This window comes from Hakea prostrata, chromosome 2 (genome assembly GCF_041222555.1).
Source record: "Hakea prostrata isolate BN-2017 chromosome 2, UWA_Hpros_2, whole genome shotgun sequence".
In the NCBI taxonomy this organism is placed as follows: Eukaryota; Viridiplantae; Streptophyta; class Magnoliopsida; order Proteales; family Proteaceae; genus Hakea; species Hakea prostrata.
In genome coordinates this window covers 24,846,195-24,873,039 of record NC_142601.1, presented here as the reverse complement: position 1 = coordinate 24,873,039, position 26,845 = coordinate 24,846,195, and the positions used below count along the sequence as shown (strand labels likewise).

General features: G+C 37.8%; 1 protein-coding gene and 1 pseudogene across 1 annotated transcript in view; one reads left to right on the top strand and one right to left on the bottom strand.

Moving 5' to 3' along the window:
* Positions 1-378: 378 nt before the first annotated feature.
* The window catches only part of LOC149024136 (BTB/POZ domain-containing protein FBL11-like), a 41,969-nt gene continuing 15,502 nt past the window's right edge, over positions 379-26,845 (bottom strand). The window contains exons 11-15 of the mRNA XM_089143420.1: positions 11,574-11,618; positions 11,427-11,495; positions 9,792-10,011; positions 9,556-9,702; positions 379-6,028 (exon numbers count right to left, since the gene is read on the bottom strand). Coding sequence (XP_088999546.1) covers positions 9,838-10,011; positions 11,427-11,495; positions 11,574-11,618 — 288 coding nt within the window. The 3' untranslated portion in view covers positions 379-6,028; positions 9,556-9,702; positions 9,792-9,837. The remainder of the gene's footprint in view (positions 6,029-9,555; positions 9,703-9,791; positions 10,012-11,426; positions 11,496-11,573; positions 11,619-26,845) is intronic.
* On the top strand, positions 23,440-24,063 carry LOC149024138 (nuclear transcription factor Y subunit C-1 pseudogene; annotated as a pseudogene).

Sequence of the window (26,845 nt, the reverse complement as noted above, 5' to 3'; positions counted from 1 at the left end):
TTACCCCCATCTTTTGCTAGAGTTCATAATGTGTTTCATGTTTCGATGCTTCGGAAGTACATACAGAATTCGGAACACATACTATAGCAAGCACCTGAAGGACTTAGTGCTGATCTTACCTATGATGAAGAGCCAGCCAAAATCCTAGACAGGGACAAAGGGGGCGCCCCCCCATCGCGGGGAAACACACCCGAGGGGGGGGGGCATGGGGGCCCCTCTTGGCCCGCGCTTGTTTTGAGGACAAAATTTCTTTTAAGGGGGGGGGAGAATGTGAAACCCAGCCTTAACCTTGACCGGAAACCCTATTGTTTGTAGGTCCGAAGACCCGATGTGAAATCCAGCCCTAACCTAACCCTGACCTTGACCCGAAAACCCGGTTGTTTTAGGTCCGAAGACCCGGAGTAAAGGAAGAAGCCAGCTATGGGCCCTCTCAGTTGAAGACATGATGTTTGACTCTGAACCTATGGATATTGATGGTGGAGTTCAAATCTTGGAAGTCTGTACTGATCTGGAAAGGAAGCTGCACTTGTCTGAAGATGAGATTAGTTGAAGGACTTGGAGTACTATCTGACTTGGCTTGAAGGTAATTCTACACACTAGATATGTCACTTGATATGTGTGCAAAAGCCCTTGAGGTTTAGAGCCCATTTGATCCTTCAATTCATTGTTTGTTCCTTACTGTTTGCCTTGGTCGACTCATTGGTCGATTGGGCCAATCGACCAAGCACTCGACCAAAGGTTTGCTAAATCCTAGAAAATGCAATTTTAGGGTTTTTCACTTTTATTTAAACCCTACTTCGTGTTTCTTAGTTACGGCAGCCTCCTAAACACTTTTTGAACGTGAGAAGACCTCTCCGAAACTCTCTCTGGTGATTCAAACAATTCCTCTGCAGATCTGAAGCTTCTCATCTCTGATCTGCCAATTCAAGGTTAGTAATCACTTCAACATTACGAATTTCTTTTCTTCGATCTTGTTCTTGATTGAGATCAGGAAGAAGATGCTGCATTCTTGCAACCATCTATTCAATGATCTCATTCTATTCTTTGAGATCTATGATCATCATCAAGATCTTAACCCTAGCCTGATTAATTTCTTGAAACCCTTACCTTGTATGATCTCTCTAGAAACCTTTGGTAACCTCCCATGCGAGGGAAACCTCATGGGTAATATTTATGTTAATCTAAACTTGGTTTTCAATGATTTTTCTTGTTATTTTCTTGATAGCAATCATTCTCTTTCATCCTGTGATCATAGCCTTTTCATGAGAGCCATAAGGTTGAAACTCTAGTTTCTTGGGTCAAATTAAGAACCCATATTTTGACCATGACTTGATGATTTTATCTTCCCATATAGTTCTAATACATTCTAGGAAGTTCCCCTTCGAATTTCGGATCAATCAGACTTCAAACGAAGAAGTTATGACCAAATCAGTCTTTACATTTCCGTACTAACTCGGTTGGTCGACTGGGTAAGTAGACCAAGCACTCGACCAAAGGAGGCATTAGCTTCATTTTTCGCCCGATTCGATTCGTTTGCTCTCTGATCTTTTAGGTATCTTTCTTAATGTTGTATCTATGCTTGTTAGGGGTTTATTTGCTAAGTTTGGAGTTACTCTCTTTGATCTTTGGATTATCTTCGGCGATAATCAAGGTAAGGACAGTTGTTTCATAATAACATAGATTGTATACTCTTGAGTTTATACCTTATGAAAATCTGAGTTTATGTACTGTTCTTGTACTTTATACTTCTAATGTACTATTGTAAGTACAGTAGCACTTCACTTATGTTTTCTTTTTCATTATTAAAGCTTATATGAATTGCTTACTACTATGTTGTTTAATGATTAGATCATGACTTTATATTCTCTTTTATATGATGAATTGTTAATTGTGTATGACATGACTGATCTGAGAATGTGTTTGATTAGGTATGGTTTGGGATTGGGGAGTGTCCTTTTGACACTTCTGTCCTTGGACATCGGAGGGAATAATATGGGATGTTCTCCAATGATGTTCATTGACGCTTTCCCGAATCATTTGGTGTCATACCTAGGACTATCTAGCAGTATTTGGTTAGGATGTCCCCATCATATCAGACCCGATTCGGAAGGGAATTGAGACCGAACGACCCGAGGCAGTAGTGCAAACACATTTATTAGAAACTGAAATGCAAGAATTAAAACGTGATAAAGAGTTAATAATGTTGCGAGATGGGTGGCCTAAGTACCAATGCCACACATCAAAGGAGTGGGAATGAGTGGATGATGCTGCAATAATGGAGGGAAGCAACTCCAAATAATATAAACCATTATGCTCTTTACCCAATCCAATCATTTACTTCATTGGTAAGTCTTGAAAGACATAATGATGAGGAAAAAATGTTATTGAATAATTGAGAGCTTAATGATTTGACTAACGGATAATAAATTAAAAGGGAATGAAAGAACATATAAGACATTATTAAGAGATATGGAAGGGGTGGGGGTGCAAGTCCCTAAATGGGATATAGGGGTTGTTTCACCATTGAGTAATGTAATCGGAGAAGTATAAGAAACCACCTTATTAGTGTTACAGAAATGTAACTTAGAAGCCATATGAAAATTTGCTCCGAAATCAATAACCCATAGGGAAGGGGAATTACCAACAGCATTAGCTAAAGGTGTGGGATTACCATATTCGATAAATGCCAATAATTGATGATACTGCGCTGAAGTAAAGGAGGGGGCAAAATTTGTTCTTGGGTTGATGGCGGCAAAGGATCGAGCAAAGAGTCCAAGTGATGTTGATTTAATGTATATATTGTTGCTCTTGGGAGGATAACAGTGTTTCTTAAAACAATAGGAATCTGAATGGCTTCCATGCCACAAAAATCACAGTGATACATAGGCTTCTTACCATTTTTAGATTGTGTAAGATGAGTAGTGGCTGCAAGGGCAGATTGATGCAATGATGGGTTCGGTAACTCATGGAGGGAGCGATGACGCTCCTCTTGCAATAGAAGAGAATAAGCACGATTGATGTTAGGCAAGGGTTCCATCAAAAGGAGTTAACTCTGAACAGAAGAATAAGAATCATTGAGGCCCATTAAAAATTCAAGTGATCTTGTTGTTGACGATCAGTGTGTTTTGACAAGAGACCACAAGTGCAAGGTGAGAACAAATTTTATGAGTCGACTTCGTCCCAAAAACCCTTGAGAATAGTATAATAAGATGCCAAAGAAGAGGTTCCTTGACGATGATTAGAAATGCTACGTCGGATCTCAAAAATTCGAGGAGCATTATTTTGAGAAAAACAACCACGAAGATCATCCCAAACCTCGTGGGCAGTAGAAATGTAGAGAATGCTATTAGCAATATCAAGTGAAAGAGCATTTAGCAACCAAAAAAGGATCATGCTATTGCATCATGTCCATGCGTGAAGCTCCAAAGAATCAGTGGCGAGTTTAGGCAAGGAGCTATCGATAAGGCAAGCTTATGTTTGGCCTCAAGAGCCATCCGTATTGTACGATTCCAAGTGGGATAATTATCGCCGCGTAAAAGCTGCGTGACGAATATAGCACCAGGATTATCCAAATGATGTAGAAAATATGGAGAAGAACCATCAAAGTGGATGGAAACAACATTATTGGAAGCAACAATCATAGCAAGAGCATTGAGAGATGGATCCATCATTGTAAAGGCAGCGGAAAAAAAACGTAGGGATCGTTTTACTGCTCTTGAAAAAAGAAATTAGCTTCACTTGGAAAGCTTTGGATCATCCTAAACTGATACCATGTTAAGAAGATTTTGTGTAAAAGTGATTTTGTATTACCTCTTAATGTGTATATATAATACAATAAATAAAGAATAAAATAAATGTGGTATGTTGTACATAAGAAAAGAAATTATTTGCAATGGTCAATTATCCAAGATCTCCAATTGTCATACTCTTCATAGATCTCCAACGGTCATATTATGGTTAATATCCTCTAATCTCCTTTTTTTTTTTTCCTTCCTCATAATCATGGAAAGAAGCAAAATAAGAAAACCCCATGTATGTTAGCGAGACTCCTCACAACATGTTTCTAATGAAAATACTATCTCTAGTAGAACACTGCAAATGAAATTGAATAAGTTAAAACCACATAGGAGTTAAATCCATAATGTTTACTAGTTGTTGGTTTACATACTACTACTTTGACCATTCGCTTTTGTTCATTCCTAAGGCTGCAAAGTGAAATCAATAATAACGTATGTTGACGTTATTATCTCTAGCAATGATTTAGCATGTATCAACCATTTCAAAACTAACTTACACCATCACTTCTAGATAAAAGATTTGGGGAGTGTCAAATTAATCATGGGAAATGAGGTTGTACGAAGCCAAAAAAGATGTTAGAATGTATCAAATAAAGTATGTGTTACGAGTTTCTTAATGAGTGGCAATTCAGACTCGGATCTTTATTTAAAACTTAAAATCAATGATGATAAATATTTTGTGGACAAGAACAGTACAAAAGGTTGTTGGTCTTGCAGTGGGTGTTATTAGTCAATTCATGTAGAGAACCAAGCATGTTCACTTGGTGGATAGAAGTCATATGATAACATATGTTTAGGCTGCTTCAAGATAAGATCTTATTTACCAACCTTGGAATCATATTGACAATGCTGTTAATTTCTAATGCTGAGTTACTATCTAGGTAGCAGCCGAAGGTGATAGGAGCTCTATGATGGTCATTATATATTTGTTGGTGGCAATCTGATTACTTGGGAGGAAGCAACAGATTAGGGTGATCAGGTCTACTGTAGAAGTTTGAGTAGTGCCATGAGTCATTTTTCAGATGAATTCATATAGTTAAACTCACTTCTACACATTTTAAATTTTTTGATCAGCAAGCATCTAAACATACACTACATCAACTAGGCCGTTTATGAAATACTAATAATTCTGTTTTGATACAGAGAAGTGGAATGTCATTCTGTTCAAGATGTGATGTGAAAGTTTATCTCTACTCGTTTCATCAGCTCAATGATTCAACTTGGCGACATGTTACCAGAGCCTTGTTTCAAAATGTCTTTCTTCAAGGATATCCAAGCTGAATTGTGATATCCATGCTCCGGCTCTAGGGGAGGGTTACGAGCACAAGGAGTCTTCTTTAAATATAATTCCTACTCAGTGTGGCAGAAATGAGGATGCTAAGATGGATGAGTGGCAAAACTAGGATGGATAAGACAAGAAATGATCATATTAGAGTTGGTCTAAGAGTTGCTCCCATAAGTGATAAGCTTCGAGAAAGTTGTTTGAGGTGGCACAACCATGTTCAACGGAGACCTATAAAAGCCCCTGTATGGAAAAGTGATATAATCCATATTGAAAGAACTAGAAGAGCTAGGGATAGACCTAAGATAACCTTAGGAGAAGTGGTGAGAAAGGATACGCATAGTTTAGGTGTATCTAGCATGGCCTCGAACAGAACTGATTGGAGGGCAAGAATCCATGTAGCCGACCCCGTTTAGTTGCGACAAGGCTTATTGTTGTTGTTGTATGTGTTAATTTGTAAATACAAACAAGTGATTATCTTTATTGCATACATACATCATTATAAACATGATATTTTATAACCAATTAGGGTAACTTCCTCTAATTGGTCTTCCCTCTTCTATTTTCTTCTTCTTTTTCCACATTTCCACTCATTTCATCTTCTGTTACACAAGGCTAGATGTTTGGCTATTCTTGATCTGGTTCAGTCACAACTTTAACGCCCATGCAAAAATATAGCTCCTACTCTAGCCATCTAATGATCTGTTTCCATTACAATATTAACGCTCATACAAAAGCCCAGTCTTATTCAACCCCTGAGAGCAGAGTACAACCATTCAAGATGCGACCTTCAATCCAGACACAAGTGTAAATTACAAAATATGGAAATAGTTCCTGCTCCTTGCTATGATCCACATTCAACGTTTCGGCTGAATACATTTTCAAGTGTTGCCCATATGATTCCAAAAAGCATTTGAAGAATCAGCTCTGTACACATCGCTTTTAACAGCTGAAATAAAGGAAAGGTCAATACATGGTGTGCTATATGGTTGAGATGAGTTCAACTTGTCAGATCTACTAGACAACTACTCTTACGTGCACAACGTAAGTGTCCTCATTCAAAAACATATTAAGTAAATCAAGAGTCTCCATTTTACAACTCGAATACATAGTTCCCACGACGTTTAGGGCAGTCGAAGCGCTTAGACAATGAAGCACCTATTGAGGCGGAACCATGATGGTGTATATAACTTATATAATTAAAAACTAAAAATAAGCTACCAAAGGTCCCCCCAAAAAAAAAAAAAATCCATGATACATCAGTAGCTTCTCATCTAGTTAATATACTTGGTACTAAATAATAGCAAACAAATTTGGGGAAAAAAATATAATCAGCATTTAGAATTTTTGATAATAAACCGCAGTATAGGACTTAAATATAAATGAATAAATAAACAAAGAAGAATAAAATATGAGCAAGTGAAAAAGAATCCTGAAATTCTTAAACTGAAGGAGAAGGGGAAAAAGTTTACTAGAGGTTGTGGACAACATAGGAGGAAGAGGATAATGGCAGCTGCAGGTAGTGGGGTCCTTAGACCTGGAAAAGGGGGGGGGGGTGTTGGGGGTTGCACTTACCTGAGTTTCAGATGCCGGAGAAAAAGAAGCCAAGTGCCATTGCTGAAGCTAGAAGGGCTTTTGGGAGACATGTAAAAAAGAAGTAACCATAACCACATTTGATATCCCTCTTGACTTCAATCAACACAGACCAAGAAAAATCGATTATTCAGATTTCAATTGTGTTTCAATATTCAATTAGTTGCAGGAAGAAATGGAAGGGAGGGAGGAATGGCATATTTGAAACAAAAAGGATAAGAAAAGAAAGTAAAAAACAGATCCAGATGTGTTGATATAGTTGACTGGAGGTAAGAAAGAGGGGAGAGGGGAACAAAAAGGGTAAGTCTCAATGGAGCTGATATATAATGTATGTATGTGATATATATATATATATAAGGTTGGGCTGAGTTGTGTGACACTTGCCAATGTCCTTAAGACTGTAGATGCTCCCATATGATGTAGACAGGTATGCTGCAAATCGGCCTCTATGATAAAACAACCCCTGGCTCCCCTAGTAATTGTGCATTTAACTACTAGACCCCTTTAAGTGCTATTCGGTAGCGCTCAAACTATAGAGGACTCACAGAATGGATCTATGGAATTTCGAAATAGAAACTAGATATGCATGAATAACACATGCACATAAATCACGTGACACAATATTACAAAAACTTTGATTTCCTAAATGCTAAATGACTTTAGAACTTTAGATGCTTCAATGTCAAAGCCCTACCCCGTATTTATATACACAGCAAAAACTTGAGAAGAAGAAGGTTAAATGCAAAAAGAACATGAAATAAATGAGGTAGTTTACTAGAGTAGAATTTAACGAAGAGAATTAAACTTGAGAAAACCAAAGCTACATAATAAACAACAAAAAGATTAGTAGTATTAATGGGATGAGACACAAAAGACAAATAAAATTAAGAAACTGGTATTTTAAATCTTTGATAAATTAATTAACACTTACAATTCACCCACAAGATTCAAATATCGGTGACAAAAGTAGACATACCTTGAGCACATTAGATTGGTAGGTCACATCGTTGTAGATACCCTTCGGACATGAATCTACACTAGGTCTAGTAAGCTAAACTATAGAGTACGGGTGAAGTCAGACTTCTTGAACTTTTTCTCATTGGTGTAGCCAACTGACTTACCATCCATATCCTACCACCTGAGGCCATAGTCACTCTTCATATACTGGACATTATTGGCCGTGTCCCCATTATGGGTTCATGAACCCCTAGAATTCTCATTGGAGGCAATCTACCCCCAACATCCACTTAAGTTGGCCTATAATATGCACCACAGTATTATCCCTTAATATCTAGTTTTCATATGAAATTCGATAAATCTATTCCACAAGTTCTTCCCTATAGTTTGAGCACAACCTTATAGCACTCGAAGGGGTCAAATAGTTGAATGCACGGTTACTAGGGGAGCGAGGGGCTGTTTTATCTATGTTTCTCAATATTTTGAGAATTATTCTCTAATTATGCAAAGCAATGCAAAAGCACATGTAAGATGAGATTTACATGGTTCACTCAAAGGCTATGTCCAAGCCGAGAATAGATGGTTTTCACTATGATGAAGAAGAGCAGCTACAACCCTAGTTCCTCTACCCCTCTCAACCTACTAAGAGACTATAAATAGATATAGGTGACAACCCCTACTTCAAAGAAAAAGACCAAACCAGCCCTGTACCCAAAAACATGACCAAAACAGCTAAGCAAGACCTTTTAACAGTTTGGGGCCCACAACCAATCATTTCGAAGAGCTTGAAATTCTGAACATGCCCAGATGATGGTCAATGTCAATTATGGCCATGTTGATGCATTCAGGCCTCAAAACAGCCCCAAAACAGGCCCTAGAACGTCTTACATGGTGAAAATTTGTCTTCACCACAAGAATATATACTGGAAGTAACAATAGCAGACACTGGAGCTGGAGACAAAGATGCCAGTTGTAGACTCTTTATATGATGTGATCAATGGAGGTGGAAGTAGAAAGAAAAAATGGCAAATCTGAGAACTGGTGGACGGTTCATATGCACCTCCTGTTATGACTGATTGATATTGTTGTCCAGGGAAAAAGGAAGAGACTAAGGGCAGTTGGAGGAAGATTCGCTGCAGCCAAGGCAATCTGAGGAAGACAATCTAGGGAACCACTGCCGGAACTGGAGTCTATGGTTGCTCCGGCCAGTCACTACTGTTACTACCTAGGGTTTTGTTGGTTTCCCCCTTCACGTAATCGACAATTTGAGGTATGAGGTTTAGCAGTTTTGAGTGTTAGATATGACTAGGCAAGTTTATAAAAGATTGATCCAATGTATCTCCGGGTAGATACATAGTATAAGGTAGCTAATGACAAGTCAATAATAAGAATAACTGGAAATAATAAATAAAAATTGGAGAATATTATGCAAAATGTACCAAACACATAAGGCTGATTACTGCTTCACACTTATTTTTCAGCCTCAATGCCAAGGCACCACCTAGGTGACACTTGATAACCATGCTCAGATATTTAGGTTCTCTTTTATTTCTAGAATATTAGGTTTTAATTGATCTTTAACCTTCTAGTTGTGATCATTGAACACAAATAAATTCTGTCTTAAATCTTCTTTCTAGAGTGAAGGAAAAAGCTTAAGACAGACAACACAATGTAAACCATCTCTCTTTTTTCTGGATGAAATATAAACCATACCTAACGCATTATCTTAACATTTAAAATATAAACCATACCTTACGCATTATCTTAACATTTAAAATATTATCAGAAGAATTGAATAGACGTTTTGCTATTGCACAAATGCATGCATGCAAAATTAACAACCATGAAATATTTAAGAGAAAGCATCTCCAAAAAGAGCATATATTTATTAGAATGAAAAAAGTGTGCACCACAAAGAAAACTTGCCTCGGGAGGATAGTACAGCCAATCCCAACAGAAGAAGCAGAGTCCTGTTCAAATGCAAACTTCGGCGCACAATTATCATGTTCAACTTGTTTTAGCAGTGTTTACAGCAGAAGCCACCTCATTGGTTCTGCTCCTTGAAACCAATTCCTGTCAGTTACAGTCAGCACTATAAGTTAACCATCAATTTGATCACTTCAGGGCAGTAGAACTGTGACACAAATAATAAAGCCAATTACCTACAAATCCTGGTAAATGAAAGTCCATACAGTCTTGAGTCTTCTGCTAAACTCTTTCCTTCACCAATGTTGTTATGAGTTCTTTACTGTTCCATTCCAAAATTATGGTTTCCTTGTGCAATGGCCTTCTACAGTCATCCAGATTTTGGAGATTGAACGGAGATCTCCATTGCTTACATCTTGCAATTTTAACGATATTCAAGGAGAACCTATTGGCAAACTGAGCAGAATGTCAGAAGATATAAAACTGTTGTCACCGTCAAGCACTGAAGGATGTTTAGCGGCTATAAACATATTTGGCAACCCACACTTTTGTCATCACATCTTTGCTCCTCCCCTTCATAAAGGAGGCATACTTGACTTTGTGTCAAATAACAACGCAATGATATCAGTTCTGACTGTGCCTATGTTTCTATATGATCAAATGCATGGTCTACTCATAAACCTGCTAAAACTGTTATCCATCCTTCAGATATGGTTATTAGCAATCTGTTGACACTATTATCAAACTGTTTAGCAACTCCGATCACCAGATTCTGCTGAGGTTCCTCAATTATTGAATTCAGCCAGAAACTTAAGCCGTTTAGATTTCATCTATTAAACCACAACTGATTCCAAGAGTTCTTTTTGGTTAGTTGTATCAGTTGATAATCCTGGCAAAACTGAATACCTGGCCAGCCTTTCAGGTGAATCAAATGGTTGGTCTGAGAGTAATCAAAAGCCTTCTCTCAATACCAATTCTCTCCTGTACCCTTCATAATGATTCTACATAGATCCTGAAGAATTCTATAGTTCTTGTTTCCAGATTCTTTCCATAACAGTCAACTGCATTAGTTTTATCCCAGCATTTCAATATTTGCATACATGATGAAAGGATCCATTGCCAGTCTTGTTTTGAACAAGAACATTTGATTGACAAAAACGCAAACAGATGAACTGAAGCTATATGATACATGTTGAAGACACAAAATATTTTTCTTATAAGAACAGGACAGTTTCTACTCTTTAGACTTCTGCATATTCCTTCAATGATTACAAGCTAATTGAATTTTTTTTTAATAAGAAACAGTGACTTTCTACTCTTTTGACTTCTGTTAGTGATAAAAGGAGCAGATTCCTTCAATGATCACATGCTAACAAATGAGGAACATCATCTCCTTCATCTTTGTTGTTTTCAAACTATAGAGGGAGAAATGAATGCAGAGAAATAATACATCATCGGACATTGGTAAGGAGGAGCTTCACAGAACAGAAAAAAGGAATACCAGGAACTAAGGGGGTTTCAGATGAAAATTTGTTTAATGATGTTTGAATTCAGCCCCTTGGAGCTCCAAACCCCGAATCTGACATGTGGTCATAATTTGAAGAGGCATCTACAAAGTAGACACGAGGAGAACCTTCCACCCTTGAATGGATAGTCTGGGGGCTTATGCTGGGTTACATTTAGTAATTTATTGCTACCTCATAAATGTGACTCTTGACCATAGAGGTCCCTCAAATGTTTCCCAGTGATGATTGGGGAAAATCAAGGCCACTACCCACCAGTAGCAGTTAGTATTTTAAAAGGTTTACTTTTTAGTTAGTATTTTAATATGTAAACTTCAAAATAAAGGTTCGAAGCCTTGGAAAACTTACACTAGGACTATCAAAACCACCATCATTTGCATCACAGAGATCCAGTGCTAATTTCCGAAGCATAGGCATCTGTATCATGGAAAAAAAGGTTGAATGTAGATGTCACAGATAAATTTTCTGTTCAAACACATGCATCTACTAACTTACCTTAGAAGCAGCATCAACAATGAAGTTTCTTCGGATCCCGGAACCCTGTATTGCAATTGAAAGAATTCATATATACTCATCAACCACAAAAGAAAGATCGTATATACACTAAACAATACAAGGGTTATAAAACTGCTTAAAAAAGTGCTTTACATTTCTTTATGTGCTGATGTACGCATTGTAAGAGATTAGTGAAAACTTAGGACCATCTCAGCCTACTTAGGCTCACAAGGTGCATTCTGATGTTTTGAAAGATTCATAACAGTTTTCAGGAATATGCATTTTACTGCAGAATGTATTTTAAGATAAAATGGAGATATGCTGAGAGCATTCAAGAGTAAAAAAAAATGAGGCAGGACAAGGCATCCAAAACGAAATGCAAACAAAGGACATGAACACGACCTCTTTCCAAATATGTTATCAAAACCATCAAGCTACACATTATCTTTTATCCTAAGTATCATAAAATAAGAACCATTTGGAGCACAAGTATTACCTTTTCTGAAATCCTAAAATTTCACAAATGGTAATATAGTAAAATACTGCTTAAAACCAAAAGCGTGGGAATATCCATTGATTTCATATTAAAAAAAAAAAATCCATTTGAAGCAATACTGACAACTTTTGCATACCCCAAACAAGGTTTGACCAAAATATAACTCCTTCAATATACATAAGATTTAAGGAATGTTTGATTTGTTGGAAAGCTGGTTAGGTGCTCTATCTATTACAACAAAGTCTCATGGGAAAAATAAAATTATTTGATAAAGTTTCTAAGAGATGGACATGTTTACATGCTATATTGCTGCAATGTTTACAGGCTATATTTCTGAAATAGTGGACATAGTGGACACAGTTTATTTATTTACTTATTCTTTTTTATGACATTTTTGCAATGCTAAGATTCTTTAATATTTATTTAGCACATAAAAAGAACTTTACATGTGGGTTTTCATGCTGATAGGCCTTTGAGAGCATGACGCATGGAGGACAGAGAGCGACCACAACCAACTGCTGTTGGTGGGTTACAAAATGGGGGGAAGATGTGACAGAACAGATCAGAGGATATCAATTGTAGTATTAGTGTTTTGGGCAGCTTTGGGCGGAAGGACCACATGTTTCTGACTTGCTGTAAAGGGTGACTGGCACCATTATAATCAGGTTTATTTCTTTAATTTCAAATTGAAGTGTTCATTCTTTTTATCCCATAATTCAATCCTCGTTTAGATAGGAGGTTTGATGTGAATGCAGAGATCCCCACTTGGCCAAATGCTAAGTGGGCCCACTAGATGGCTCCAAGAAACCCCTTGAGTTGGCCAAACACCCTAGTAGGGGTCTTTAGGGCATTTTCAGCCCTATTTTATTGCTGGAATTATTTCCAGATTTATTTCTAGAGTTTAATATGGGTTTTGTTTCTTAGTTTGAGTTATGTTTGAATTGGTTAGGTTGTGGATAAGATAAGACTCTTGTACAAAGAAGGTTCCTATCTTTTAGGAGTTTACTTTTAATTAGATGTTGTCTTTTAGTTGTTGGTGGTTGAGTGTCCCAGGGAATTCTTTTCAAATGGAATTCCTTAAATAGAGTCTTGAGTTATTTAGTTTTTTATTTTCAGTTCATGTCTTTAGCTGTTTAGATTCCAAATCAATACTCCAAATTATGTGGTGGGATCTTTGTCTGCCAAGGAACCCCATTTAGTCCTATAGTCATTTGAAGGCTATAAATAGCCTAGTATTCTTTGTAATTATTCAAGTCTGATTATTGAATAAAATTGATCGAGTGAAGGATCATGGTTTCCTAGCTAAGGGGGTCATGGATGAAAATTAAGAATTTTCAAGGATCAGCATCTCCATCATAGGGTACATCAATTTCAAGGCATTCACTGTCATGTTCTTCAAGTCCAGCAAGGTCCAAGTAAGTATACACAGATCCCACTCCCATCCCCTGCCTCCTCTCTCTCACGCAAGCCCTCCCCACCCTCCTCTGCCTTGCACTGCCCCATAAGACCCACCCCATCCCATCGTAACCTCTCTCTCCTTCTTTGTCTTCAGTCTCAGCAAAGCCCCATACCTTCTCTCACCCTCCCCTACACCAGTAAGGTGCCAATGCCCTCTCCCCTGTTCTACGCACAAACCACCCTCCCCCAACTCCCCGCAGGTCCTACAGCCCTTTCCCCTGGCTGTTTCAGAACCGTAGACACCCTCCCCACCCCCTGCGATCCTGATAGATCCTTTCCCAAACCTTCCCAGCCCCTGCAAGTCCCCTTAAATTCCCCCTCCCATTCAGTTCTCTGTTTTTGGAGGAAAAACAGAAAAAGAAAAAAAAAATAGGAAAAAGAAAAAGAAAAGGGAAAAAAAGGAAAGTGAAAGAAGAGAACACAAAAAGGAGAAAGAAAAGATTCTTTCAAGATCTAATCCATTTTTTTATCTTCATCTTGATTATCCTTCCCATTAAGATTAAAATATCCCAATCTTATCTTCCTTCCCAATTACCCTACCCTACTCATATAGATTTTGGGTTAAAATCCTAACAACCTTTAGGATCTCAATTCTTATTTCCTAGTTTTCGCCTCCAACTTCCAACTATGCATAGGATCCAAAATAAGATCTTTTGAACTATTTGCTGGGAGATTTTGGGCAAATCCTAAATTCTAGGGAATCTTCCTAAGAAACTCTAAACCTAGAATTGGATTTACATCAAGGTTCCTATCAAATTGGTATCAAAGTGAGTGTGATCCGAGGGAAGGAAGATGGAGATCGAATTATCCATGTTTTCCAATAAAGTGTGTGAATGCATGGCTTGGGGAGATTTTCTATATGGAAGAAGAGATTAAGTAGGAGTATCAATTGCATGTGGCTTTCGAACATCTGTATACTATTGCAGATCTACACTTTCATGGGAAAAAATTTTAATTTTTTAATATTAATTAAAATTTAAAATTTTTTAATTTAAAAAATATAATTTCTAAAAAATTAAAATTAAAAAAATATAGAAAGACACTAATGATATGAGTGTGATTCTAACTTATGTTGGACTACATTAAGAGGCCTACAACCCTATGTAGTCATAGCTTGAGTTTCACGCTTGTTGTATTTATTTTTTTAATTTCAGATTTAAATAATTGTGAAAAATAATATTTTATTAAAAATTTATCTTTTATTTTATTTTATTTTCTTACTAAATGATTCTTATGTTATGTAGTTTACTTTAAAAATACAAACATGTCTGTTTGAGCATTGTATGTATGTTATCTTAGAAAAAAATGTGTGTTTTGTTGTCCTATAAATTTTTTGTACATGATTTTAATTACGTCAAAATCATTCTAATGATTATATAGGAACATTCATGAATGTATTTGAATGTTGCAGCTTAAACGACAACTAGTGGGAGTGGTACTGGCAATGGGGCCCAAGACATTGCTTGGCAACATGGGGATCCATTGGCTGCTGACAAAAAAAAAAAAAAAATCCCAATGCAAGTATTCCCTCAATACATTGAATTCCGGTGGTTCAGCCAGAATGAAGAACCACTTGGTTGGTGGCTACAAAGATGTTGCCAAGTGTGTGAAGGTTTCATATGAAGTGCAACAAGCAATTGCAACAAGTTTAAAGGGAGGGAGATAAGGCTCAAATGCAAACCCTTCTCCATTGGAGTATCTATTGGTTTGCAGTTGTGCATTTGGTATCTGTTCAAGACATTGTCAATATAGACTCTTGAGATAAACCCAATAATTCTCTTTTGCCTATTGTTGACAATCTTGACACCAAGCACATAACTTGCTTCACCCATGTCCTTCATATCAAATACGGAGGACAACCATTTCTTAATGGTTTCCAATAGCTCCTAGCTATTGCTAGCCATGAGTATGTCATCTACGTAGAATGTCAGAATGACAAAATCACCATCGGATCTCTTGGTGTAAATACAGTGGTCTTCCTCAAGCATGGAAAAACCATTTTCCATTATAGCTTGGTGGAAGCGCACATTCAATTGTCTAGATGCTTGCTTTAAGCCATATATGGATTTTTTGAGCTTGCACACTTTGTGCTATAGTCCTTTAGCTTCAAAGCCTTGAGATTGATCCATATAGATCTCTTCTTCAAGTCTCCATTGAGAAAAGCAGTCTTTACATCCATCTGGTAAAACTCCAAGTCCATCTAAGCAACAATGGCTAATATGAGGCAGATGGAGGCAAACCTAACCACAGAGGAAAAAGTTTCCTCACAATCAATGCCCTCTCTTTGGGTGTAACCCTTAGCCACTAAACAAGCCTTGAATCTTTCAATAGATCCATCCGCCTTTCTCTTGATTTTGAGAACCCACTTGTTCCCAATTGCCTTTCGGCTCGGCGGAAAGTCAACTAAGTCCTATACATGGTTAACTTTCATCGACTCCAACTCTTCCTCTATCACTTTCAAACATTCCTTTGAGCTTGTTCCCACAAGAGCTTCCTACACACTCTTCGGTTCATGCTCATTGACTGGAGTCATCTCAATCACCTCATAGTCAGTCTCTTCAGGAGCTACAATGTAGGCTTCATCCTCTATGTTGAAATGTTGACGAGGAACTAGCCCGTACTCACTACGGCGCAAGTGCATGTTAGATTGCTCCCCCTCTGAAGAAGCTATCACATTTGCACTTCCATTCCCACTAGGATCTTCTGGATGAACCCTAGGTTCATTATCTAGCATCTGAATCCCTGGAGTGACACGGTCATTATCTTGTATTTCAAAGAATTCCGATGATTCTTTGTTAACTCCTGCAAGAGATGGAAAATCATTTTCCAAGAATGTTGCATCCCTAGACTTAAGTTCCGTTCTCCTCTCACTCTCATCCAGCCCAATAAAGATATGACCCTTCGAGTGTTCAGAATATCTCAAGAAGATACACTTTCTTCCTCTGAGTCTAAGGTTCCCAAATTGGTGAGAGGTAGAGTGAACATATGCTGCACAACCTCATGGGCGCAAGTGACTTAAATCTGCCTTCCTTCCAGTCCACAACTCATATGGTGTGGAAGGAACCGACTTAGTTGGAACTCTATTGAGGATATAGGCTGCAGTCAGCAAAGCATCTCCCCAATAAGAGATGGGTAGATTTGTCTGTGCCATCATGGATCTCACCATGTCTAACAAGGTTCTAATCCTCCTCTCAGCAACCCCATTTTGTTGTGGAGTCCCTGGAATAGTAAGTTGCCTAGATATCCCTTTTTCATCACACAACCCTTTGAACACATTGGAGAGATACTCTCGACTTCTATCTGTTCTAAGAGTTTTTATTCTTTTACCTAACTGATTCTCAACTAAGTTCATGAACTTCTTAAAACATTCTAGAGCTTCTGCTTTATCAGAAATTAGACAAATGTGACCATACCATGTATAGTCATCTATGAATGTAATGAAATAAGCCTGTCCTTTTCTAGTATGCACATTCATGGGTCCACACACATCTGAATGGATAAGTTCTAGAGGAATAGAGGCTCGTAAAGCCTTTTGAATGGTTTTATAGTTGCTTTTCCTGCTAGACATGATTCACAAGTTGGCAAATCAAATAGTGAACCTTGGCCTAAGAGACCTTTTGCCAATCTGTTCATCCTATCTAAAAGCCAATATGTCATTGTCTAGAATGCCACATATTAGAATCAATACACACAGTATTTTGGCAAACAAAAGCATTACTAGAATTAGATAAATAATCCATTGTATCTAATACAATAAAACCATTCTGAAGAAAATCACAACTATAAACTATATCACTTAGATACAAAACCAAAGAATTGTTCTCAAATACAACTCTAAAACCATGTCTCATAAGAAAAATAACAGAAATAAGATTCTGCCGAATGACTGGAGCATACAGCACATAATGGAGTAACAGCGTTTGGCTACCTCGCAAACTAATTTGCACGTGCCAATGCCATGAACCTCCACACTTGAGTTGTTCCCCATCGTTATTCTTCTGCTTCCTCTTGGAATACGATGGTATTCCATGAAGCTCAAGCGTTCCCTTGTTATGTGTTCTGTCGCACTTAAATCAACAATCCACAAAGGACTTAATTTAGCAAGCATAGAAGAACTTGTTACATAACAAGATGAGGTATAACACAAAGTACATACCTCCTGCTCAGTGCAATCACGAGCAAGGTGACCAGGCTTTCGGCAATTGAAGCAAATCATAGATGATTTCTTTTTGCCAACACTAGTCCCCCTTAAACGCTTGGGGCCACTCTTGTTTTTGTTCCCACCTTTATTACTTTGTCTGGAACCTTAAGGTTGAGCTTTTTCCCTTTTGCGCTTAGAGCTTGTACCCTTACTAGTGCTTGCTTTAGCAGCAAATACTTCAGTGGGAGGGGCATCAGCCAACATTCGATCCTCCTCCAACTCAAGGTGCTTGGCAGCTTGATCAAAAGTCTTAACATCATCAGCACGAGTCAAGAAGATTTTCATATGCTCCCAAGTCTTTGGCAGTGACTTGATGACTGCAGAGACTTGTTCCTCATTAGTCTTTTGGTGCCCACATGCGCTCAACTCACTTATCATGTTGGACATGATGGTTATGTGATGCCTCATGGTGTGACCCTGACGCATCTTGTAACCATCAAAAGTGACTCCGAGCTGGCGGCCTCTAGTGGTGGAAGTCCCTCCATACTAGAACTTCATTGCCTTATGCTTCTCAAATCGAAGCATCAGGTCATCTCTCATAAAGCTTAGGATAATAAGCCTAACTACCCTATCCTTCCTCTTTCAAACATTGTAAAGCTCAAGGTCCCTGTGATGCTGTGCAATAGCACCTTCTTCAGGTGGGGACATGGTCTGGTTTATGGTTTCCAGCATGTCTTGCTCTTCTAGGAGATATTGCACCTTTTGGTGCCAAAGGTCATAATTCCTCTCATTCAGCTTACCTCCTTTGGTGAGGTCAGCAATGATGTTGTTGGTAGCAGCCATTTAAAGTATATACAAGGATGAGTTCTACTATTCCAACATAAAACACAAGCAACAACAATTCACAATAGCATGGTCAACCTATGGGATAAGCATTTGAACCAAAAGAAATGCTAACAAATATCCAATCAAATCCTCATGCAAATCCATATAGAATTTATCTACTAATTTCATTTTGTGCTAGAAGCATGATTAAATGACCTAAATAAAAAATGTTTTCCTATTTAACAAAAGTAAAACACTCTATCATGTTCATGCTATGAGGTGGTTCACACGAACGCTTATACCCCCAAGAGCTCCCACTCAACCCCATTAGGCTCTTAATGCCCAAACATCACTCAAAGTGTCAGGCCACTGGCATTCTGAAAGTCATAAACACATTCTGAATCAGACGGACAGTAAAACGGATTCTGAGACGAATCACTGTTAAGGAGTCCGTCTCGCAATCCGCTAGACTTAAAATTCGTCTGGTCCTCTATGACCAGACGGACTTTCCGTCTGGTCCACTGTGATCAGAAGGACGTTCGTTTGTCCATCCGTTTGGTCCTTTGTGACCAGACAGAGATCGTGTACGAATCACAATTCCATCAAATGGAAAAAAAAATCCATTTTTCTCCTAAAAATTCATCCAAAAAACGCATGAAAATTCCAATAGACATCAAACAAAAATAATTCTCATGGATTATTCAATTTATGCATGTTTTTACAGAAGGGAAATCACAAGGATCCTCCCATTTGGATCCCAACAAAAAATTTACGATTTTTATTAAACCCTCGATCATTTATAGGTTTCCATTAAACCTTAGATTCTCCATTGTGGGTTTCTATCAAGCCCTTGATCCTCCCATTGGATCCATTCAAGAAAAACAAATAATTGGGAGGAACAAAGAATAGTGGGAACCTGGCTCTGATGCCAATGAAGGTTAATCTATCTATTGTCTATAAATATATGGGAGAAAGATCCTTACCTGGATTTACTTTTCCCAATATAGAAAGATCGCAGCGGAAGTAAACTTGAATCCATGTCCTCATTCCTCCACGAAATTGTCACTGGTTAATTTCCACAGTCACGCGGAAAGGCAATAGATTCCACAACCCAAATGCTGTGTGGATGAATGGTATAAGATTGACATCCAAAACTAGGAGAAGACAATTCTCGAAAGATTCCTCCTTTCTGCGTTTCTTGGAGAGAGAGCGAGAGCCGTTTTCAGAAAACTCATGAATGTTGTAAGGCAAATTGTTGTGTTAATTGTGATTCGGCGGTTACCTAAATATAACCCTATATTTAGTAACCACCCATAAGTAAGTTTCCAATTTTTCCCTTGGGCATATTATTATTAATAAAACCCAATAGTACTAATATTTGGGGTTAAGGTAGTAGGCTGCACAATATAAAAACTCACAATTAGATATAAGATTTTCATTAATACCAAATGAATAAATTACCATCAAATTGCATGTTTACTTACCAACCTTGTGCAGTGGATGTATACGATGTGCATTCCATTGATGATTGATGATGTCCAGAAAGTGCTTGTAGCCTCATGGATTTGCATGACATACAGCCCCCCTCATGACCTTAATGGCTGTGTAAAGATGGAACATAGTGGGCCCCTTCATAGAGGAGTCCACCATATGTAAGATCTTTATAGTAGGCTCCATTGTCAATAATATCCCCAACTATTTCCATAACTCATCTTAGGATACCATACCTTGTGCTTGCACCCGCCTAGGGTCCTTAACCTTTCCAATCACACCAAGGCTTAGATGCAAACATGGATTTTAACCCTATTTTGTTGCCGTTGATACCCTCTAAAGGAATATAGTTCATAAAATACCTCGCAACACCCAGTCACACTATTTCACCCCCACGTAAAGTTTGTAACTTGTCTAGCCCTACTAGCTACACTCTCCACAATATGGATCTTCCTAATGTTGCTTAGCATGAGGTCAAAATACAATGGGCCGCAAAAGGTGTCCAAAATACATTGTACTCCATAGACTGCATCATCTCATTGTCTTTTTTGAAACTGGAGCCATAGCTTATCCCAATCTGCACCACATTCTTCGGCCCCACCTCCTCCACCGCCTTCGGCATAAACCTATAGGTGTACTCATGGTCTTTCACCCACCTGGGTGCATCCACAGATCTCAAGAAGATGGTCCTATCACAATAAATCATAAAGTTAATGTTGGACTTTTTGGTTAGACTGGTCCATCCATTAGACATTATGGTGACTCTATACATCCCCTAGAAGGGCCTCATCCCTACATATAAGCCTTTAGCTCCTCGTTCTGCTATGTGAGGTACTTGTTCATCGCCTCATGAGGGGTGGTGCCATGATAATCAAGACTTACCTTTGCAATTATGTCAATAATGGACTAATATGTGCAATGTTGGCTGGAATGGTGTCATAAGGCAACCATTTCGTCGCTACTTCCTTCACCTTCCCCCTCATGTTCTTCGATGCTCTGAGATCTTGGTCTATTTAGCCCCCTTCTTCATGAAAACATCAAGATCCTACTCTAGTATGGGATCGATCCGCTGTGAAAAACTTGTTGAGGGAGAAGGAGTACCCCTCTAACTTTATGACCTCCTAAACATGGCAAATACACCACCTGACCCAGATCATCCAGCTCCTACAACTCTAGATCTGGCCCTCACTTGCTCCTGATGGTGTGATGCCTCGCTCTTTGCCGTTGCCCACCTCAACTCCTTGGCCTCCTCCGCTCTATGGGCATCGATAGGATTAACATTGTCCTCGTCACCATCAAAATCAATGGGGTATGCAAAAAACCCCCTCATGGCCTCATCTAATGCTCTAGTGACTCTTTGGTTGTTGCCTTCTTCTTCCCTGCCACCTTTTCTAACTCTATAACCACTTTCATAACCTCGACTAAAAAACTATTGCACACCTGAGCATCCTTTGAATTATCGGTGAGGTGTGCCTTAAACCTACTAATGACACCTCCCAAAAACTTCCAATCGAAGATGCTACACCTATATATTTGCTTTATTACTATATATCGGCATGCAGTACTGCCATGTAGAGTCATCCCTCACTCGGGAGCCAGCAGCTTGTCCCTATTCTTTGCGTTGTAAACCACCCCCTTCATTAGTCCATTTATGACGCTACATGCCTCCTATTCCTAGACATGATCAATGTTCCATACACAAAATGAGTGCATAAGTCACCGAACATCATCAACTGTTGTAGAAAAAGAAACGATCATGCATCCAAGTTAGAAAATTCGACCGAAATAGGAATTTCAACCTTGCAAAAGGCCGAAATTTCGACGGAAACTGGATACTTTTTTCTAGAAATTGGAACTTCAATTTTGGGCCTCATATGGACTCAAAATGATTTAAATTCTTGCATACTACCTATTTCAAGCATAATAAACACAATGGAACTAGTATTTTGCCAAAAGAAAAACCATTAAAAATTTATCATTCAAGTATACTAACAAATGACTGGTTCTGACAAGTGCAAATTGTATTGCATACAAGCATATAATCATCAACATACATGAATTGTTTGGTAGAATGGTTACATATACAAGTCAATAAAATAAAATGACCGACTAAATCAAGTGATGGTGTCTCACATATATTAAGTTGAAGCCTATATATCATATATATAAAAAATAAAAATACATAATTTTAGAAAATAATTATTAAAATCATAAAATGAAAAAATGTAGCAAATAATAAAAAGATAAGTTTAACAAAACACAAGCATAGAATATAGTCTTGGGCTAAATATATATTAATTTCAAGGCAATCCAAGATCATTTAAGGCATGAACAAAACAAAAATAAAGAAAGGGGAAGTTTGGAACTATTGGGTATGGCTAATGCTTCACATTCTATTGTTGCTGGAGTTTCCTTTGTAACTGTTGTGGCTTAGGAGGTGTTTGGAGGCAAAAAATGAGCAAAAGAAGTGGTTGAAGGCAAAGGAGTCATGGAAATGAGGTGAAAATGGGATAGAAATCAACAAAAACTAAGGAAAAACAAGTTGGATTGTTTAAATGGTTGAGATTTTGGTCAAAACCTCCGAAATGGTCGAAATCTCTGAAATTTGACACTTTTCCAAAATAATTAAAATTTCGTTTTGTTTTTGCAAAAATACAAACATTTCGACTGAAAATTTTTACAAGTTTAGTCAAGTTTTCTTCTATGCATGTATCTAGGTAGTAATTTTTCACTTGCCTATGTAATTTTTTAAATAAAAAATGATTTGTTAAACTTTTCTTGACAAGAAAATTGGCTGCCTATAGCAACACTGGTGACAAAACCATAATAACACACTTCAAAAACACATAGAGAGCCACTTTATATTTTTCTGTAATTATGAAAACCTTTTTCCCTATTCTTCCACAATTATTTATATTTTTAATTAAATTATAATAATTTATGAAAAATAAAATAAGGGTAATTTTCATCTGGACCCCCTGAGGTTTAGTCCATGTCATTTTTAGTCCAACTAAATGGACACTTTGCATCTGCCTCCCCTGAGGTATCCAATAAGATCAACTAAGGACAAATTGTATTTTTTTATGACTAAAATACCCTTATATTTATTCTACCGTATGATTTGCATCATGTCTTCATAATTAAATGAAAATCAAAAGAGTCTAAGAGAGCAGTTAAGGTTTTGCACACGCAATGATATCGCCAACTTGAGAGTCACCTGGTTTTGGGTGATTGGATTGATATAGACCCACGTCAAGGCCTGTTCTTGCTGAGCTAGAGGCGAGAGTCCAGGAGCTGTCCTCCCAGGTTGAGAGATCTGCACAGACGGTATACCTGAGAACCAAACCTTCTCTTTCATCTGATACATTCTTCTTGCTTGAACTGGATGTAATAAGAATGCTTGGTTGCAGGCCAAGCATTTGGAGTTTATTCCAAAATCCACAAGAGAGTGAAACATGGAGAACAACCACCAGCAAGCTCAGTCATCTTCGTTTCCAACAACGCAACCACCGTTTCATCATCTTCTACAACAGAAATAGCAGCAACTGCAGATGTTCTGGACATACTAACATCAAGAGATGGAACAAGTGAATGATTTCAAGAATCATCAGCTTCCTTTAGCCCGAATCAAGAAGATCATGAAAAACGATGAGGATCTTTGCATGATCTCTGCTGAAGCACCAATTCTCTTTACAAAGGGCTTCTGAGCTTTTTATTCTCGAGCTTACTATCCGTTCATGGCTTCAAGAAGAGGAGAACAAGCGTGCGTAGGACATTGCAGAAGAATGATATCGCTGCAGCAATTACCCGTACCGATATCTTTGATTTTTTGGTTGACATTGTCCCGAGGGATGAGATTAAGGATGAAGCAGGGCTTGGAATTCTAGGGAGTACCACCAGTGGAATGTCTTTACTATTATCCTCCGATGGGTCAGCCTGCGCCGGGAGTAATGATTGACCGTCCTGCATTGACCGGAATGGATCCTAGTGTGTATGCTCAGTCACTGTCTCAAGCGTGGCAGTTAGTATGGCAGTCAGCTGAAGAGGAATCATATGGGAGCGGTGATAGCAGTGGATAGAAGAAGAAGAGACCTGAAGATCGTGACCGTTGAAGAGGAAGAATTTGCACAGTACGAATTAATGATGAAGACAGACTTATCGAAATTTGGTTTTTCTTTTTAATGAAGCTGTATCATAACAGAAGCTGATATAAATCCGATGCAACTACCCCCATTCTTTTGATTTTTACCATTAGATTTAATTGTGAAGACATGATACAAATTGTACGGTATAATAGATATAAGGGTATTTTGGTCATAAAAATTACAACTTGTCCTTAATGATCTTATTGGATACCTCAGGGGAGGCAGATGCAAAGTGTCAATTTATTTGGACTAAAAATGACATGGACCAAACCTCAGGGGGTCCAGATGAAAATTACCCATAAAATAATTATAGTGTAAAAATGTTTTGACTCCGTGAGACTGTACTCGGCCAATGGAGTTCAACATATATTTATTCGACCACAATACAAGACAAATATCATATATATTTTTTACATTTTATAGGTAAAAAATACATTTTTGACACTAAAGATAAAAAATAATCCCCTTTGCGAAAAAAATTTCCACACCATAAGTTCGTTAATTGACCCACAATGTTTAACACATTATTTTTTATGCCTATCCAACAACCAACAACTTTTTGACATGCATTTTGAAAAGAAAACTAGTTTGGAGAAAAATGATACACCTGTGAGATGAAAAACTCCAAGATCTTACTGAAATGCCATTGGATCCACCCAATGTAGGTGTTTGCTAGCAAAATCCATGTAAAAACAAGCCAAAAATGATGAAGATCGACTCTAAAATCGCAAAAATCGTAGTTAGAACGGAGAGAATCTACTCATTCAACAAGGGTCGAAATTACAACCAAATTTTGCTCACACGTATCTTGGTCAAAAACACCTTGCAAGATTTCGCCGAAATTTCAGCGAGGATTTGAACTTTTTCATTTTGCCTACCATTTCGTTTGTACTCGCTGAAACAGTGAAATTTTGTGCAAAATTTAATACTATGATTATATCCCTATATTGTTTACCTACATTTCCTCCAAGTAATAGCCCATTCCAATGCTTGTAAACCTAAGTTACTCATCTGAAGTGATTTATCCATATCTCCCACAGGCTAGGTAAGTATCCTTGATACCCTTTAAAATCTAGCTCTTTTCCCTTGAAAGCAAATCTAAACCCCTGACATGAGATTAATGAATTTTCACATAGACCAACTACATCCTTTAGTGTTGATTTCATCCATTGCAGCCCATATCACAAGAAACCCCCAAAGCCAATAGACAAAATACAAGGAACCTTTTCTTGGTTTTGCTTGAGTTGGTTCTCCTAAAAGAATCTTGGTTAACTGGATCTCATTCATTTGAGGCTACATCAAATTTGCTATGGAAATTGTAAAAGGAAAATAAGAATCTGGGAGAGAAGGTAATTCAGCTCTATATTGGAAGAAGATCAACCAGAAGCCAATGACCAGAATCCGCAACGAACAGAGTAATTAGGCCAAGCTGATTGGTCGATTAATGTTTCAATTTTAACTTAGTTGATGTGAAGGAGCATTCCAGTGAAGATCTTGTTAAGTTTTGATGGAAGTAAGCTGGAATGAATCAGCAGCACAGGTTAAGTGTAAGGTTGAGTCTTGAAAGGAGGAAGATGAAGCAATGTACAGTTTAGGATGGTCAGATGAGGAAGCAGCTTGGATTCATTCCTGTAACAGCAGGGGAAGAATTGGTCCAAAGATGAGGGAGTTGATGGCTGATTTGGCCTTGATGATTACAGGGTTGGGAAGTGGGTTCAGAAACATCTTTAAACACTTAAAAACCCTCTAAAACACAAAAGATACTAAATCATAGAACCGCAATATTTAGTTATTTAGGTTGATCTTATGGTAGTATGGAAGAGCTTAGGAACCTATGGGTTAGCTTGGCTGACCAAGTTGTTTAATAACATTATGAGCACAAGGTAAATGCCAAATGAATGGAAGAGCAGCGTTAGGGTCCCAATTTACAAAAATAAATGAGATATTCGAACCTATAAGAACTATATAGGCATAAAACTGCTGAATCAAACTATGAAATCATGGGAGAGAGTAATATAAACTTATTTGAGGCAAAAAAACCACTATTACAGGGACCCAATTTAGTTTTATACCAAGAAGATCTACAACAGAAGTTATATATCTTATTAGGAGACGAATGGAAAGGTGTAGAGTGTAAGAAATATCTCCACATGGATTTATTGACCTAGAAAAAACTTATGATAGTCCTTAAAGCATTAATTTGGCAAGTTGTAGAAAAAAGAAATGTGGAAAGTTAATACGTGAACATGGTAAAAGTCTTAAAGGTACGTATGATGGTTAAGCGACAAGTGTAAGAATGTTGGAGGGACAAGGTGATAAATTATCGATTACAGTCAGGCTGCATGAACTATCAACTTTAGGCCCTTATTTATTTGCACTTATAATAGTTTATATAACTTAAGACATTCCAGGTGAGGATCCGTAAGTGTATGCTTATGGTATTGTTTTGGTACATGAGACACAAGGATTGATACCAAGTTAGACTCATGGAGAGCAACTTTACAATCAAAATGCTTTAAACTAAGTAAAACTAAGATGGAATATGTAGTGTGTAACGTTGGTCGGGATCAAACGGATGATGAGGTGGTGAAACTTGATTAGGAGTAGATTCCACAATGCAATTATTTTAGGTGTCTTGGCTCAATTGTAACAAAAAGAAAAGTGATATAGAGGATGACTTCCCAAAGAATTAAAATAGTGTGGATGAGATGGAGAG